The sequence below is a fragment of the Ceratotherium simum genome, chromosome 8, assembly GCF_057802395.1.
Source record: "Ceratotherium simum simum isolate JZ-2026a chromosome 8, ASM5780239v1, whole genome shotgun sequence".
NCBI lineage: Eukaryota > Metazoa > Chordata > Mammalia > Perissodactyla > Rhinocerotidae > Ceratotherium > Ceratotherium simum.
The window spans coordinates 3,976,593-3,995,135 of NC_141907.1; the positions used below are offsets into that span (position 1 = coordinate 3,976,593).

The 18,543-nt window shown below is 55.5% G+C and overlaps 1 protein-coding gene across 1 annotated transcript in view; it reads left to right on the top strand.

Annotated features, from left to right (window-relative positions):
- The window catches only part of ABLIM2 (actin binding LIM protein family member 2), a 171,067-nt gene that overhangs the window by 127,605 nt on the left and 24,919 nt on the right, over nucleotides 1-18,543 (top strand). The window contains 4 exon segments of the mRNA XM_087434872.1: nucleotides 3,904-4,023; nucleotides 5,034-5,086; nucleotides 5,987-6,128; nucleotides 17,942-18,003. Coding sequence (XP_087290998.1) covers nucleotides 3,904-4,023; nucleotides 5,034-5,086; nucleotides 5,987-6,128; nucleotides 17,942-18,003 — 377 coding nt within the window.

Genomic DNA, 18,543 nt, shown 5'->3' on the forward strand with positions numbered 1-18,543 from the left:
GGTGGAGACACTGTGCCGAGAGGAGGGTGATTAGCGTTAGATAGCTGCCCTCAAAGCCATCGCTGCTGGGTGCTGGCTGCTCCGTAAATGATGGCCCTTTTCATCTCGCCGCCTCGACACCGCTGGGGCTGGCATTATTATAGACAAGGAAACTAAGACTGGGGCTGCAAAGTGACCGGTCAATGGCCAAGCTGGCGTTCACACCCAGGTCTGCCTGACCCCTGACCCTTGCCCCTACTGCCTTCGTTTTCCAGCGTGTAGGGCTCAATAGTATTTTCTTACATTAGAACTACATTAGTTCCAACTCTACTTGAGTATGATTTAATGGCTTTTTTTAAAAGAATAAGAAAGAGAAGAAAGGAAGCAAGAGGAAACGTGTAGAAAAGGAAGAGCCTGTCCCCTGCGGAGTCAGGCGCAGACGTGGGGCAGGATCAGCTGCAGGACAGGCTGGGAGGGCGGGGCGGGCACAGGGGCCTCCGCAGCCCGCGGACTCCAAGTTCAGATGGTGCTGGGCACGTTTTTGGAGTTTTCCTGAGCCATCCTGCGTCACTCACTCGCAGAGTTAAACGAACCCGGTTACCTTTCTGAGGCAGACACGACCCACACCGCAGCCGCTCGACGCCCACTACGGTGCCGGCAAACCCTTCCCCTCTCGGGGCCTGTGTCCTCCTCGGGGGCGTGGGGTTCGAGGGAGTTGAAGTGAGGCCTCGCTGATGCTGGGCCCGGGCAGGAGCCGTCTGGCGTGGATCCTCTCCGTGCGGGGAAGCTGGGCCCGGTTTTTAGACTGTTTAAAATGAATTCAAGAGAAAAAAATAATGCCACCCCTGAAATGTCCCAAGAAGTTGACCAGATGCAGGGACAGAGCTCACTTTTCACCAAATGTTCCATTTCATTAGTGAGCACATGTGAGCCCTCAGCTGGCGATGTGAGGGAAGACTGGGCCCAGGAGCAGGGGACGGTCTCGTCACCTCCTGCACCTCCACTGCCCCCGGACGAGGGGCCACCCACTCCCGCCCTCCCACCCCCTCAGAGCCGCCCGCCCCAACCAGACGGTAGAAGTGACCCCGGGTGGCACTCGGTGTTTGCTATTTCTTTGGTCCCCGAGGGCCTGTGAGCCCAGGCCCTGCTCTTTCCTCTGGGGTCATTTTCAGTCGGGATGTAACAAGTGAGCCGTGTTGTTCTCCCGGCTTGTTAGGTCAGGAAGCCAGGTATTGAGGGTCCAGTGCCTTTGTTAGCTCATCCAGGACTGTTTTCTGGGGCACCCGCTATGTCCCAGTGCTGAGGATGCACGGATGCCCAAACAGCCTTGACCCCGTGGAGGGGACGTGCTAGTGGACTTGACCGTGGTCAGATAGTTAGTGAGAGGCTGGGCACCGGGTTTCCAGCCTCCAGGGCCCGTGTTCTCAATACCACTCACAGTTACACACACACTCACCCACATACCTACATTCACTCTCGCACATACACACTCACAGTCTGACACTCACATACACTCTTACACACTCTCACACTCTTTTATACTCACACACTCTCTCTACACTCACAGCCATTCACACACCACACACATACACTCATACACACACTTATGTTCAAACTCACACACTCTCACACACACATACACACTCACATCGCCTCTGTCTCTCCAGATATAATTCCAATACGATTTGAATTGTCGAGATGGGTCTCTTAGTCCGCTCGGGCAGCTATAACAGATCACCACAGGCTGGGTGGCTTATAAACAACAGACATTTATTTCTCCCAGTTCTGGAGGCGGGAAGTCTGAGATCAGGGTGCCAGCCTGGCGGGTTCTGGTGAGAGCTCCCTGGGGTTGCAGACGGCCGTCCTCTCTGTGTCCTCACGTGGTGGAGAGAGTGAGAGCTCTCCGAGGTCCCTGTTATAGGGACACGAGTCCCATCGCGGGGCCCCACCTTCGTGACTTCATCACCTCCCAGAGGCTCCCTCTCCTAACACCCTCACATTGGGGAGTGGGGTTTCAACATCTGAATTTGGGGGCACAAAAACATTCAGTCCATTGCCGGCCTTCTCCTGAGAAGAATAAGAAAAATGGGGCTTCTAAGGAGTAGTAGGCAAATCTGGAGGGTAAAGGAGGGAAAGCCCCCAACGCCCTGTGAGAACCGTCCAGAGCTCCTGAAAGACAGGGGCGTGCTGGGGTCTTTTCTGCACCCCCCGTACAGTATCCGTGCACACTAGGCACCCAGTGAAGGGAGATGGGAAAGGTTGAAAGGCTAAGCAGAGAATGGAGAGTAGAAGAGGCAGAGATAGATGGATAAAGGTGCATGGATGAGTGGACATGAATGGACAAAGGGAGAGATGAATGGATGGGTATGTAAGTGCATGGGTGGATAACTGGATGGATGAATAGCATGACAAGTGGATGGATGAGTAGAGGGACGGGTGGGTGGGTGGATTGTTAAAGGAGTGAGCAGATGGATGGGTAGTTGCAGGGGTGGATGAATAAGTGGATGGAAGTGGATAAGTGGGTGAAGGGACGCACACATGCAGGCATGTATGTTCAGATAGGAATGATTATAAGACGGGGTATGGGAAGGAGGGAAGGCAGGCTGGCTCTGTATCTAGGAAGAAAATTGGAGATCTCCCACTCTCATTAAGATGCTTCCAGCAAAGCTTCCCTGAGAGACAGAGGAGCAGGACGTCGGCCTTTCCCAAGGGGATTCCTCATGGCAAATACATTCCAGGGCTCAAAGGGGACCAGCTATGTGATAGGAAAGACACACTAACCTCAGTTTCTCTGGTTGTCATGAACTGATCAGTCTTTTCCTGACACTCTGAAACAGCATGTTACAAATTAGCCTCGAAGTTAGCATCATGTTTGTTGCTAATATTTCAAACCTATCAGCTGAGCGCCCCATTGTGTTACACCATCCACGTGTTGTCTCATGTGATCCTCATAACTTGGAGGGGGGGGGTGGGCGTCATTTGCCCATTTTACAGATCAGGAAACTGAGGCTCAGAGCTGTTAAGGAAGCAGGCCACAAATAATACACAGTGCCAGAGTCCTGTGTTTTCCTACCTGTGCTTCCATTCCTCAAGAGAATCCCCTCTGTGTTTCACGGGCTGGCAAACTTGGGCTCAGAAAAGCCCTTGGTTTGAGTCCGGTAAAGCTAGGCACGCCTGGTGGAGCTGGTGGCATTTGCAGAGGAACCTCGCTCAGTCTTGGTGGAATCTCCCCATTGTCAGACAGTGGGGCTGTTTTCTGAGCCCTGAGCTAGCTCTACAGCCATGATGCATCTGACCTACCTGCCATCCATGGCTGTGTGAAGTCCTCGAACCTGGGGCGGCCTCTGGGCCCCTTGGCCTGAACTCCAAAGGCTGGGATTTCACATCCCAAAAAGCCTTTGGTTCGAACCACTGCATTGTTTTTGCTCTTGCAAAGCACCCCGAGTGTGGCTCCATCTGGGGCCCCTGAGGGCTGTTCGGGGGTGCGGCTCCCTTGCTCTCCCCAGCAGGCCCAGCCCTGGAGGCCTGCTCTGGGTTGGACAATGGCGGTGCTCTTAGAGCTCCAAGCAGCCGCTGGCCTGACTGACCCTCGGGCTTGCTGGGCGGCCACCAAGACTCACAGCTGACGTGTGGCCAGACACTCCAGGGCTCTGCTGCCCGCGACAGCCATTGTCTGGGCAGCAGGAAAGCCCACGCTGATGGGCACGCGTCCGCTTCTGTGCTCCCTGCCCCTCTGCCCCCTCCATCCCCGCGCTCCTCACGCAGGCTCCTCCGTACTTTGCCTCTGCCAGTGGAGAGAGCATGGCTTTGATTTTCACGTTGAAAATCACTGCCTCTCCTGGAAGGAGAAGCAGGTAGCCATTGGGAGGGGCGAAATGTCGGTGTACCCAGAACCGTCTTCGACTGTGGCCTTATCTTGTCAAGGTCCCGTAGCCCGGTCCCCAATTTCCAAGCTCTCGGGCCTGATGTCAGTCTTGTCCTTGGTCGTGCACGAGGCAGGGCACTCCAAAAGGCTAGAAGGTCCGAGCCCTCCGCAGGCTGCAGGTAAGGAGCCCACCCTCAGCATATCCTTCCTACGACCTCGGTCTCTGTGGCCGGTGGGAAGGACACTGGGGGTCTTCCTTTAATTGTCCCGTGCGTGGGGTCAGTGTGTTGGTACAGGATGCACAGGACGGGTGTTTACGTATTGAATTGGGGCTGAGAACTGTCAGCGTGCCCTTCTGTGATTTATTTGATCATACTTGCTTGGGGATAATGTCAGCCCAGCTGGGTGACAGCCCCCCAAAAAAGGCCAATGGAGGATATAGACACCTCATTGCTCAGCTCCAGGTAGTATCCTTGGTAAAGGAACTTTTGCTCTATTGCACTGAGTTCATCACTGGTTGTGTGTTGTACCCTCTTTGCTGCTCTTCGTGGACCTTCTCCAGTGGCGTAACTCACCCATCATTTTGTGTTTTGCTGTGGCAGCAGTGAGGCGGGCAGACGGGGACAGGACTTTGGAGCCAGACCACCTGGGTTCAAATGTTAGCCTCTGCCACCCACTAATCCACGATCTTGAGCAAGGCACGTCTTCTCTCTGAGCCTCAGTCTCCTGATCTGTGAAGTGGGTTGTGTGGGGATAAGCAGTGATATCGTGAAGCACCCAGCTGAGTCTGACACAGCAGGGGCTGGATGGCTGAGACCTTCTCTTCCTTTAAAGCTAAACTTGGGAGGTAGAAAGTGTGTTCTTCAAAATGCCCGTGGCTGCGTCTGAACACATGACTCGATCTCTCTGGGTGGAGGGTTGGCCGGAATTTTAATCAGGCCTCCCTTCACAGCCCTGCTCTTGATTTTAAGCACTGTCACGTGCAAAGGTACACAGCCACTCCCCAGGCAGTGCTCCTGTGGCAGCCTCCTCCGGCTGGTCTTGTGCCTCAGCCCTTAAAAGGCACTCTACTGGTGACCTTGTCTTTGATGCTTTTCCATTTTTGAGCATAACTGTAAAGTGGGAGCTATGACATGGAAACCCAGAATAAATGGTGTGTTGCCTTGACAAACTGATTTTTCCCTTCCAGCCGCGAGGCGATCGGATGGCGAGGATGGAAGTTTTGACCAGGATAACAGGAAGGTAACGCAGGGGCAGATCTGGTTTAGAACAGCCTTGGCCAGAAAGACATCTGGTTTCGTGGGGACTTCCCCGATTTGAACCTCAGGCTGCTGCTGTTAGGTTCTGCTCCTTAGGGGTCCAGGGAGGCCACATGGAACAATAACTGAGTTTATGAGATGGTTCCACCAGCCTTCTCCTCACATTCAGGACTAGCACACCTACTACTGAAGTCCTCGTGGTATGCCTGGGTCATTGGCTGTGTTCTATAACTGAGGACGTGTCTAAAAAGAAAGGAAAGTAAATCAAAGTGTGTTCTCGGGGCATCTGGGACGAGTGTTCTAGAACAGGCTTGGTACACACTTTCTGTAAAGGGCCAGAGAGTAAATATTGTAGCTTTGGGGGCCATACCGTCTCTGGTGCAGCTGCTGCACTCTGAAAGCAGCCAGAGACAATGCACGGAGGAAGGGGTGTGGCTGTGTGCCAACAACACTTTAATTGTGAAAGCAGGCCGCGGGTAGGATTTGGCCTTCAGTCTGGGTTTGCCCGCCCTGGCTGGAGAGCTAAGACCCCTTTGCTTATCTTTAAGGAAGGTGGGTGTGTGTGGAAAGAGCCCAAGGCTGGCTCACCTGGCTCTCCCCATGTGAAGCCATTTGGGCCCCTGACCTCCCTGAGCCTCAGTCTCCTCATCTGTAAAATAGGGTAATGCCATTTCCCCCAAATGCTTCAGGTGCCTGTGAAGCATCTGGGCAGTTCACACTAAACGGTGAGATTTTTCTTGAAAGCTGGATTTTTCTCATATTAAAGTTTCTCATGGTGGGATCAGCTTGTAGCTTAGAATTAAAGAAGCTACTGGAAGGTTCTGGTGAGATGTTTCCACCATTGCAGATGACCTCGAAATTCACATTTTTTTCTTTCTCTCAGCAGAAGACCAGCTGGCTGATTCTCAAGGGGGATGCGGACACCAGGACTAACTCTCCAGACCTAGACAGCCAGTCCTTGTCCCACAGCAGCGGGCCCGATAGAGACCCTCTCCAAACAACACAAGGGGACAGCTTTTACTCACGTGAGTGGTTCTTTTGAGCAAGGAGCTGTATACGTGGCACAGAAGGCCTCGAAGCAAAGGGGCCCCACCACTGCAAGCTGATCCCCCAGATCTAGGCTTGCTCGCTACAAAACAGAAGACAAACCAGGTAGGAGGGAGGCCCCTTTTTGCTCATTTCCCTTGGACTGACGCTCATTAGCTAGTGTGCTGCCTGTGGGCCGCGCCAGTGTGTCTCCAGAACTCACCAGAGCTGGCGAGAGGGCAGAAACCCAATTCTGGCTCCTGAGGTCTTGGAAAAAGGGCTTCCCAGGCTGCTAGGCTGGAAGTTAAGGGCCCGTCTCCCTCCAGAGCAGACGTGAGCATGGTCCAGGCGGGGGAGTCCAGACTCGGAGTCGATAACGGCGTTGTCCCATCTCCCGTGCTCGTCCTGAGCGAGGAACCCGGGGGCTGGGACTCTATATCCTCAGGGAGTCTGGGAGACAAGTGACATCTGCCTGACTCTGGGGGGTCATGGAGCCTGAATTGGGAGTGATCCTCAGATGTGGGGCAAAACTCCAGATAAGGTTCTTCCTTTCCAGAGGCTGTAGATTATAGGAGAAAAGAGCAGCAAGCTGCAGTCTGCTGCCCTCAGCAGGTCCCGGGCGTAGGCGCTGGGTCGCGGCAGGCTGTGGGTAGTTTTCTGTGGGCAAGCTTGACGCTAAGCTTGGAAGCAGAGGCCAAGAGGGGAAGGGTGTGGGCGTGAGAAAGCAGGGGAAAGATGCTGGCTTTGCTGTGAGACAGACCCAAGTTCAAATCTGGGCTCACCACTCACCGGCCGAGTGGCTGGGGGCAGTTCCGCCTGTCGCTGGGCCTCGGATCCACCCGTCTGCCTGGCCAGGTTGTTAGAGACTCGGAGGAGGTGACACGTGTACGCAGCCAGTGCTCTGCCTGCCCATAGTAGGTGCTCAGCTGACAGACTATCATCGTCATCACCATCCTCATGACTGTAAACTGTAAACTGCCTCACAGATGGAAGGTGAACGTGTTCCATTGTGCGAGGAAAGAGTGAAGAAGTTGGAAATTGTCACTTGTTAAAGGAGAACTCTAAACAAAGCAAAGGTGTATTGTCCTGTGTGTGATCTCTGTAAGCAGGTGTCTGTACCCCGCCCCCCCCCGAGGTGCAGCTCTCTAATGTTGGGATCTCTGTGCTGATGTCACCATGGGAAGGCCACACCAAAAAAGTCCCCCAGAGGGACTCGTCTAAGATGGCAGCGTGCTCCTTCTGGAGTCGATCTGGAAGGGATGCGGCAGGCTGCCCGTCCCCCCGCAGGCAGGGTGAGGGTACAGGACTGGTCACAGAACCATGGGCAGACTCTGACCAGGCAGCGGCAGCCGGTCCTCCAGCCCCTCTCTGCTCCCAGGCACCCCCTGCCCCCGGCGGCGCAGGAAGGACTTGCATGTGGGCCCGGGGCCGTTGGCCTGGACCATGGGCCTCACTGCTTTGTGGTCCCTTTTTCCTATGGGCAGTCGTGTTTGGAAGGCGGTGAACTCCTGTCGCACAGCTCAAGAGCAGCCCAGCAGCCCTCCCACACTTTGGGAGCAGCAAGGCAGTAGCCCCAAGGCCCAAAAGCTCTCAGGAAATAGTGTCTGGGGATCTCAGGGTGGTCTTTTCCAGCTTTCAGTCCTTCCCTTGCTGCGTGGTGGGCGGGCCTTCCTCTGCAAGTCTGCTGCCAGGCCCATCACCTGCCCCGACTCTGCTCAGGGGAGGCCAGCAGCTGCCCCGGGATTCCTGCTTATGTTCACGGCCAGCCTGTGGCTCGGGGCTGAGGGAGGAGGAGGCACGTGTGGGCAGAAGCCCGGGCAGGAGGTGGGCCACCCCACGGGAACCTCCCGGTGCCACCAACCTGCGTGTGACCTGTGCTGCTCTCTCTCACCTGTGTGCGCGGCTTCCTCATCTGCAAATGCCAGAATGAGGTGCCCTGGGGTCGTCCCCCGTGTGGCGCGGGTGGTAGACCCTGCAGGGCCCGGAGGCTGTGCCTGCTGTTTTGATGGACCAATCGCACGCCTGCGAGGGCTTGTGTGTCAACTCCACCCCTTGCTGTCGCGTTCCCATCACAAGCTGCACAGGCAGCTGCAGATGGGGACGCAGCCGCTTCCCACCCGGGCGCACCTGGCCTGCGGAGTCGGAGTGCCTGTGCGGGAATTCGTGGTCTAACTGGGAGACTCCTCCCGAGTACAAACACTATGTGGGGGGGGCGGGGGGTCTTCCCCTTTATTGACGCTCGCTTACAATGACTGTGACAGTGATTCTGTCATGCCTTCGCTGTCTGCTGGTGTTCTGACGTTGGTTGCTCTGAGCGGGAAACCCGCTGTGCCTGACTGTTGCACCTGTGCCCTACTTCTGTCCTGATGACACTGCGTTGTTTCCTGATGTGCATGAACAGCGGCAAGGACCCAGGCGGATGGTCATGCCTGGATCAGGCGTGCCTTGCTGTCTGCCAGCCTGCTGAGAAATGTGGGCAGGAGGGGCAGCATTCTTAAACTGAGGGTTTCCACCCTCTTTTTTCGGGGTTCCTTTGAATCTCACCAAGTAACCCCCAAATGTGAGTCCTTTGACACCACTTCCATTTGCAAACAACCGTTATTGAACAGAGTGTTTGCACGCAGCAAGGCACGCCCGCCGCATCCCTGGGACCTCCATCTGTAGTGCGCCCAAGGAAGGTAGGATTGTGATGCTCAACACAGTGGGCGCTCAATAAATGTTTGTTGAATTGAGATGCATTAAATTCAACGGGTCTTTATTGAGCACCCACTCTGTGCCAGACGCTGTGCGGGGCGCCGAGGGGGAAACCAAGAAGACAGGAGAAACGTGTCCCAGAGAAACGTGCAGGGCACTGGGAGAGGCAGAGACGCCGTTGGGAGCAAGCGCACACACATCCCGCCGCTGCCGCGTGGGGTCGTCCGAGGGCTCACGGGGGCTGGTCACAACCTCATCCCACTCGTGACACCATCAGCACATCTCACCTGGGACTGAATTCATCACTCAGTCATCCATCCATCCCTCCACCAAACATTTACTGAGCACCTACTATGTGCTGGACATGGTGCAAGGCAGCGGAGAGGCGGTGGTGAATATGGCCCAGTCCCCATTCGCCAGCAGGGAGGCAGACGACTGAGCAGCAATGACAAATGGGTGTGGTATCTCTCTCCTCTATGGCAGTGGTTCTCAGCCAGCACTGCCAACCCCTCCAAAGAGGGCCTTGTATTGAAATACATATTGTATGATGGACTACTGTTACTTCCCTTTATACTACACATAAGGCATTATCCGGACTATGCGTGTAGTAGGTTATATCATCCATGAACCTGATTTCTGCACAGGAAAGGGATGGTGCTGATTTTTCATCCTGAGAAGAGAGTCTTGAGTCTTATAGGATGACGCTCACTGCCCCCAGAAGAACACGAGGTGGGGTGGGGCCCCCTGCCCTGGCCTGGACCCTGTGGACAGGCCTGCTGCTGTTCTGCGTCCCACCGTTCTCACCCTTTAGGTCCTGTCCTCTCTTTTGAGGTCCCCCATGTCCCCTTCCAGGTGGTCAGAGGTATGTCAGCATAAGACAAACCCCCTGGCCGGCTGGAGCCCCCCAGAGGACTCAGTGACCCCTAGAAAGGACCCTACACTTCCGAAGGGAATAAGGCCATTTCCTGAAATCCCAGAGTGTGAGAGGAGTGTGCGGGAGTGGTTTGGAGATCAGGGTGAGAAAAGCACTGCATCAGAAACCGAGGCAGCACAGATGGGTGGTCCCAGTGTGTCCCCAGCCCCGCCTGTGGCTTTGGCATCGTATGTCGCCTTCTGTGCATCTCTCTCCATGGAGCCCTGTGTTGGATGGGACATGCCCGTCTTCGCCTGTTGCCCACCCCTGCTCAGGACCTGGTGGGGGGCCGGGATCGGAGGTTGCGTCCCTGGGTCCCTCCCAGGGCCCCCCCGGGTGTGAGGGTTCCATTTTCCTTTCCCGGCCAGCAGGAGGCAAGCGGTTTGAGGCTTGGTCAGAAGTGGCCTTTCTCCTGTCCCCTGTTATTTATTCCTCTGGAGTTTCAAGGTGAGAACAAATCGTTCTCACCTTTCCTAGTCCACGCTTGGAAAAGGCACCTGATTCGCTGTCTGCCGATCTCGTGAGACTGTCGGGCAGGGCGGGCAGCACACAGGGTGGGCATTGTGACCTGCGGACCCCAGGGTGGAGTCTGCAGCTATTGCGCTGCCAGAGCGTCGGTGCTGTGTGCTGGTTTCACGATGGGCAAGGTGAGCCCAGAGAGAGGGCGTGCCCTGCCCAACCTTCGGCAAACACTTCGTGAGCACCTTCTCTATTCCGGCACTGTTCCAGGGGCTGGGGTAGAGCAGAGGCCCAAACAGACAACATCCCTGCCCTGAGGGGCTGGCGTTCCGGTGGGAGTGGGGACACAGACAAAACAGTTGAAAAGTAAGTTATGCTGGTGCCGTGCGGGTCGGGGGGCTAGGAGGTGCTGGGGCGGTCAGGGAAGGAAGAGGACCTCTGAGGGAGACTTGAGGGAAGGCGGTAGGAGGACTGCCGTCACCCAGGGCGGGGGAGGGCGTCATGGGGGGCTGTCCTGGGGGAGTGTGTCCTGGGGAACATAGGCTGGGGCGTGTGTCTTCTGGGAGTGTCCTTGGGGGTGTCCCGGGGGAGGGTGCTCTAAGCAGCACAAACAGCGTGTACAGAAGTTCGGAGGCAGGAAGCGGGGCGGCTGTTGAGAAACAGGAGGCCAGTGGGGTGGCGAGAGAGGGCCTGTGCGCGATGCTGGGAAGCTGCTTCTCTGTCCGCCGGGGAACGGGTCAGCACGGGGGCTGTGCGCAGCGGGGCAAGGCTGGCCGTTTTACATGTTTAAAGCATGGACAGGCGGCTTCGCAGAGGGGAGGCTGGAGGCTGCCGGGCCAGGGCGAAAGGGATTGGGGTGTCCAGATAAGCAACAGGGAAGCCCGAGGGTCCTCAGCTCCAGAGGGGCCTGGGGTCGTGGGAGTGGGTCACCCGAGACCAGGACTTTCCCAGGCGTGTACCTGATAAACACGTGTTCCCGAGCTTGCGTTACTTCCTCTGGAGGGTCTGAGGCCAAGTAAGGTGATTCTCCTCCCCCACCCCTGGCTCAGTCTCTGTCCTCTTCCTCCCGTCTCCCATCTCCCATCTCCACAAAACGCAGAGGAAAGGAGAAAGAAAGAGTGGGCAGGGAGCCATGACAGGGCAGGAGGAGACACCACATAGGACACCCAGGGGAGCCGCCGGGGATGGAGAGAGCCAAGGGGAGCAGCGTGGGCCAAGGAAGCCAGGAGGGCGCAGGGAGGGAGAGGCCCAGAGGAGCTGGAAGCCCTGGGTCTGACCACCCTGGCGTCTAGCAGGTGGCTGGGTGGTCACCTGAAGCCGAGACCGCTGGGGAGGGGATGGCCAGTGGGTCTCTCTGCAAGGACTTGGCCTCTAGCTGGATGGACAGCATGCCCTCTGCCCCCTGCTCATGTCCGGCCCCAGCAAGAGCAGTGGAGTTCCAGACGGCAGGGAGAAGACCTGAGCCTAGGAGAAGCCACTGTTGGCCCCTCCCTGGTAGAGACCACCTCCGGGTGCAAAAGGGGGGCTCCTCAGGCAAAGCCTACTGCCATTCACTGGGGGCTGGCTGGGGACTCTTTGCTTTTAGCAAAAACCCCTGTGCCCCCGTGCCTGGCAGGCCTGCCCGCAAGCCCAGGCCCTGGACAGGTGTGGCCTCTGATTTGTGGGCAGGGGGCACAAGCCACAGGCAGTGCCCGGGTCCCTCGGGTGTCATAGTAAGGAGCCGATGTCTCAGGGCACACCTCAGGGCCTCCTCTGTCCCCCTCCAGCTCTGCCTTAGAGCCTTAAGACACCCCACCCAGCTGGAAGCTCTGTCTCCCTCCCCCAACGCCAGCCGGAGCGCTGTATCTACAACCCCCTGTGCCTCCTCACCTGTAGACTGAGAGCTCCTGGGGAGCAGAGCCCGGTGGGGATCCCCTGCCTCCCCTGCTCGCACGTAGAGCTTCTTGGTGCGTGCTCGTCCAGGCGGCGGGTGGCCTGGTCTTCCCTGAGCGAAGCCTTCCTTCCTTCGTGGGACCCCACGGTGCTCCTGGTGATGTGGGGAGATGAGGATGGCCGTGGCTGAAACAAGACAGTGACAGTGTGCACAAGGTCACGGAGGGGTTGGCAGAGAGTGCTAGATCTGGGTGCTGGTCCCCCCGGGGTTGAATCCCAACTTGTCTTGCTGTGTGACCTTGGGCAAGAGAGCAAACTTCTCTGAGTCTGAAATTGCCTCATCTGTAAAAATGGGGATGATCCAGTCCTCCTGGCAGGAAGCATCTGGGCTTTGGGGCTCAAACGTGGGCACCCTGGCATCCAATGGCCTGAGCCCTGGGGGATGTCATTGCAGAGCATGGACAAGTCCACAAGCCTGGCCGCCCTGAGCCCTCAGCAGCCCCCTGTTGATTCCTTCTGAAACCTGAAGCTCAGGCCATATAAGGGGCCTCCTATTCACAGTTGCTCAGGGCTGCAGGGGTTCCAGCCCCCTCCTTCTTCAGATGGGGACACTGAGACTCAAAGAGGGGACCCAGGCCTGCTCAGGGCCATGCAGCTGCAAAGTTACACATCATCCATGCATCAGTGAACACAAAACTGTTCACGGTGCTGGTGAAGCCTACGAAGAGCTGTCCAGGGGAATGGCTTACTGATGGCTTGTCCACAAAGCATCCCTGGATGCCGTGACACTGAGCCACACGTCTCTGGCCGCATCTGGAACAGTCCCCCACCCACCAGGGGCCTCTCCTGGCATGTCCAGCAGTTACTCTAACCTCTGATGAGCCAGCCAGGAAGAGGTACAGATGCAGGGAGACCATGCTCAGGGCCCCAGGTGCAGTCCCAGCAGAACGCTGAGGGCAAGGTTGCCACAGGTGGGCTTCCAGGAGGAGGTGGTGGGAGAGCTTGGTTAGGCTAAGCTGGGACGTGGGGAATGGGTGGGTGTCCAGCACTTACAGGGCCTGATGAGACTCCGGGTCGTGATTATCCAGCACACCTGCCTTCTCTCTTTCCAGTGCACACAGAGCCACACACTCTTAAGGCCTTCTGATGCCATCTAACAAGCAGGTCCTAGAAGACCTTCATGCCTGCAAACCCACACCAGGGCAGAGCTGCCAGAGCAGACAGGGTTACTGGTACCCAAAGCCAGAATTCTTGGGCTGTTATCTCAGCCTCTCCATGAGTAACCATTTGACCTCGTACAGGTCACTTAATCTCATTAGGCCTCAGCTTCCTCATCTGTAAAATGGGCTCAGGTATAATGCAGAGGCTTGTGAGGGTCAAGTAAAATCTCTGAATGTGTGAAGGGACTTTTTAAACCAGTAGTTCTCAACCCCGGCTGCACATGGGATCACTGGGACTTCTAAAATCTACCGATGGCTGGTTCCACCCCAAGAGAGACCAATTTTAACAGGTCTAGATAGCAGCCTAGGGGATGAGAGACTCCTCTCCCTGCTCTTGTCCACTAAGTACAACTGAAAACACCTGCAAACAATACAGCAGACTCACAGGACTCTGAAGGTGGAGAGAAAAAGGGGCACTGGCTAGGGATCTCAGGACTGGAGGAAACCATAGGACCTCGTGTCTCCCAACCCCCATACGGTGGCACAAGGTGACCAGGAGATGTTTGCCTCCCTTGGCCACACCAGCAGGTGTCAAGCAGGAGGCCCACTGGCACCTGGAAGCCTGGAAAGTCGGCCACTGTCTCCCACCCCCACTTCAGGGCACAGGGCAGCCAGGGAAGCACATTTCACCCCCATTGGCAGAACCAGCAACACCAGATGGACTCAGCAGACCAGAGAAGCACATCGACAAGCATTCTGAAAACTAAATTGTCATCAGAACCACTGCCCATAATGAGCCAAACCCATGCTAAGTCCAAACGGTGGCAGCCTGCTCAAATAGAAGACTTAACTAGAATCCCGAGTGTCCCAACATAGCATCCAAAATGTCCAGGAGACTCCTCACACCAAGAACCATGAAGGTAACTATTTGAACGAGAAAAGACAATCAACAGATACTAACACCAAAAAGAATAAGATGTTGGAATTATCTGAGAAAGATTTTTAAGGCAGCCGTCATAAAAATGCTTCAACAGACAATTACAAATACTCTTGAAACAACTGGAAAAGAAAATCTCACTGAAGAAATACAAGTTATAAAAAAGAGTCAAATGGAAATTATAGAACTGAAAAATAAAATTTTAAAATTCACTGGAGGGCCGGCCCCGTGGCTTAGTGGTTAAGTGCACGCACTCTGCTACTGGCGGCCCAGGTTCGGATCCCGGGCGTTCGCCGACGCACCACTTGTCCGGCCATGCTGAGGCCGTGTCCCACATACAGCAACTGGAAGGATGTGCAACTATGACATACAACTATCTGCTGGGGCTTTGGGGGGATAAAAAGGAGGAGGATTGGCAATAGATGTTAGCTCAGAGCCTAAAAGAGGAGGAGGACCTCAGCAAAAAGAGGAGGATTAGCATGGATGTTAGCTCAGGGCTGATCTTCCTCACCAAAAAAAAAAAAAAATCACTGGATGGGTTCAATAGCAGAATAGCAGGATATGACAGAGGAGGGAATCAGTGAACTTGAAGACAGAACAACAGAAATTATCCAATCTGAACAACAGAGAGAAAATAGAAAAAAATGAACAGAGCTTCAGAGGCCTGTGAGACAATGTTTGTATCACTGGAGTCCCAGAAGGAGAGGGGGAAGAGAGTGGTTCTGAACAAGTATTCAAAGAAATAACGGCTGAAAACTTACCAAATTTGGCAAAAGACATAAACCTACGGGTTCAAGAAAATGAATGAACCCCAAATAGGAAAAGCCCAAAGTAATCTACTCCAAAACACACCGTAATTAAACTTATAAAAACTAAAGACAGAGAAAAACAATCTTGAAAGTAGCCCAAGAGAAAAGACGAATTCCCATAGGGAACCACCAACGTGAGTGACCGCTGATTTATCATCAGAAACCACGGAGGCCAGAAGGAAGTGGCACCTTTTTCCTGTGCTTGAAAGACCATTGCTGTCGACGTGAACTCTATATTGGGTGAAAATATCCTTCAGGAGTGAATGGGAGATGAAGACATTCTAGACAAAGGAAAACTAAGAAAATTTTTCTCTAGTAGACAAACTTGGCTGAAGGAAGTTCTCCAAACAGGAAGGAAGACAAGGGAAGAAGGCACAGAACTTCAGAAAGGAAGAACATCAGAGTAGGTAAAAATAGGGGTGGCTATACAGACTATCCTTCTTTTCATGAGTTTCTTAAATCAATTTGATGGTTGATGAAAAAATTGTAACACCATCTGATATGGGTGCTCAAAGCTGAAGAAATACCTAAGACAACTGTAGTTTCCAAACCAGGAAGACAGAGTGGCGTAAATGGAAGTGAGGTCTCTCCACTTCAATGGCGTGGAGAGATGTGGAGGCCAGGAGCCGGTGGCCTGAGCATGGCGATTTCAGAAGCTGTCCAGGCGACTGCGGTGCATTCAGGTGGAGACCCGCTGGCTTAAGAGCCGTTAGGAACAGAGGTGAGGGCATTGGGGTTCTTGAGGCCCTGAGGCAGTGGTTCCCAAGCCTGAGTGTGCATCAGAATGCCTTGGAGGACTTATAAAAACACAGTTTGCTGGACCCCAGCCCCAGAATTCTGATATGGGAGGTCTGGGGTGGGGCCTGAGAATTTGCCTTTCTAGCAAGTTCCCAGATGAGGCTAATGCTGCTACTCAGAGACCCCACCTTGAGAACCACTGCTCCTTTGGCTGATAAAGGGCTTCTCTGTCTCAGTGGAGGGTCCCTCAGATCCTCAACCCAACAGCCTCCCATCGCCGAGTGTGCCTGGCTCTGTGTGTAAATTAGGAAGGAGATGAGTCCTGGGAGGCGCCCAGGACTGCATGTAAGTCAGGAGACTTCGTCTTGCATCCGGGGCTGGGTGACCTTGGGCAGGTCCCTCTGTGTCTCTGGACCTCAATTCCCTTTCTGTGAAATGGGAAGATTGGCCAGGTCCTTTACCTGGAGGAGCCTTGGGAGACCAGGAGGAACAAGGGACGGTGCAGTGGGTCTGGCCCCAAGCCTCTCCCCCGGCTTCTATCGCCCCAGCTCCATTTCATCTGTTTTGTGTATCAGTTCCCCTAAGATTTCATGTGACGAGAGGGTTCTTCTGCTAAAAGAAGTTTGGGAAGCCTGATCTTGATGTTGTAAAAGGCCCTTTCTGGAGCCAGCCCTGATGGCCTAGTGGTTAAAGTTCAACGTGCTCCGCTCAGTGGCCCGTGTTGGGTTCCCAGGCGTGGAACCACACCACTCGTCTGTCAGGAGCCACGCTGTGGTGGCGGATCACGTAGAAGAACTAGAAGGACCTACAACTAGAATATACAACTATGTGCTGGGGCTTTGGGGAGGAGAAGAAAGAGAGAGAGAGGAAGATGGGCAACAGATGTTAGCTCAGGGTGAATCTTTCCCAGCAAAAAAAATAAATAAAAGGGTCTTTGTGACCCACATCTGGAACCTTCCCATGAGCCACTCAGGGGCAAGTAAGTTCCCGAGGCAGGTCCCCAGCTGAGGCATCTCCTACAAGCTTTCCTTTGTCCAAATGTGGCAGAGAATTTCTTCTCTGTCTCTGTCCTCACCGAGGTTCGTGAGGAAGCCCAAGACGGAAGGCACATGGATCAGCATCCTCTGCTCAGAAGCGAGGCCTTCCTGGAGGGGGTGGGTGGGTGGCGCTGTGCATGGCTCCCACCTCACCTTTGGAGGCACGGTCCTCGGTCCTGTGTCCTATGTACTCACATGGCCTTATGAACACCTAGGGATGTGACCCGCCATCCCCTGAGCCCTCGCAGGCAGCCCGGCACCGCCCAGGAGTGACCACTGGCATTGGGCCCTCTGTGGTGTTGCCTGCGCTGCTGGGTGCCCTCCCGGTGCTGGGGGTGGGGACCCCCAGATGCACACGTGGCCCCTGCTCTTTAGGAGCCCACAGACTATGGAAGGACAGTTGAGGCAGCCGGGACAGGCCCCCTAAAGGTGCCTCCCCTGGGGAGGAGGAGGCCCCTCACTCCGTCTGGGGGGCCAGGCTCTGCCGCTTGTCCTCCCAGGACGATCCCGCACCCACCTCTGAGCCAGGGGGGCATTGCAGAGAGCTCCACCCTGCCTCCCCCAACACAGCATTGAAGAGGTGGATCGGGAGACCTCGACCTCCTGGACCCACGCAGGGCGGCCAGGGCTGTGAGCGGTGGAGGCAGATCAGGCGGTGGGATTCCTGCAGCGGAGTCCGATTTTATCTCAAGAGAAGGTAGAAATTAGGATTTTATGTGAAATCTGTCAGTTGCAAACAGCTCAAGATTTTTTTAGATGAAGTAGTCTGCAGGCCACCTTTGGCTGGTGGTGGCCTCCATCTGCTGCCTTTGACACAAGATGGCGCAGTCCTACCCCGGGCCGGGGGGCCATCCCTGACTCTGTCCCCAGCTCTCCTGGTCTGTGGAGTGAGGAGCCTGGCCTGAGTGACAGACGATGCCAAGGCTTGGGGCTGTCAGAGAAGACAGGTGCCCTCCGGGGCGTGGGTCGGGCTCCATGGAATTCCTGGTGTCATGGGTGGGCTCAGAGACGGCACCCCCTCCCTGGCTTCTTCCTGAGCTCCCTGGGCAGAGAGGTCACCGCTGAGTCAGGGCATGGTCTTCAGGGCCCTCCCGTGTGTCACAAGCCCAGCCCCGCTGACCTGGGCCGAGCCCCTCGCACCCCTGGCTGAGCCTGCCTGCTCGCGTGACAGAGCTGTGCTGTGTCTGTTTCAGGATGCCCCTATTCCAAATCTGACCCTCTCCCAGGACATGGAAAGAATGGCTTGGACCACCGGGTAGGTACTCGACCCCTCCCCGGCACGTGGTGTACTAACCGTCGCCGCGAGCTTAAGTGCGGTTCCCACAGCTTCTTGACCACACAGCCAAGAGGAGGGGCCCAGGGGACCCCACTCGCCTGCCGCCTCTGCCTGCCGCTCCACCGCTGCTCCAGCCAGGGGCCGTGCTGCCGCTTCTCCAGACCCGGGCCAGGCCAGAACCAGGCGGCATCGCTGCCTCCCCTCTGCTCCAGGCCCCTTGTCCCCTGGGAGACCTCAGCGTGTGGGGATGGGGAGATGGGGCCACCCAGATTAATCGGACCCTCTCTACGGCCCTTCCTGACCATCCTTCTTCTGTGTCCTAGAGCCTAATAAGGACCTTACAGGATCGCGGTATTTCATGAACAATGTGATCCAAGGATCCACTTCTTTTCCTGGAATGCCATTGGCCCCTCACTATTATTACTGTCACCGTTATCACCACTGATGGTGTCGTTGGCACCACCGATGGTGTCATTAGCACCGATGATGATTAGTGTCACCATTATCACCACAGATGGT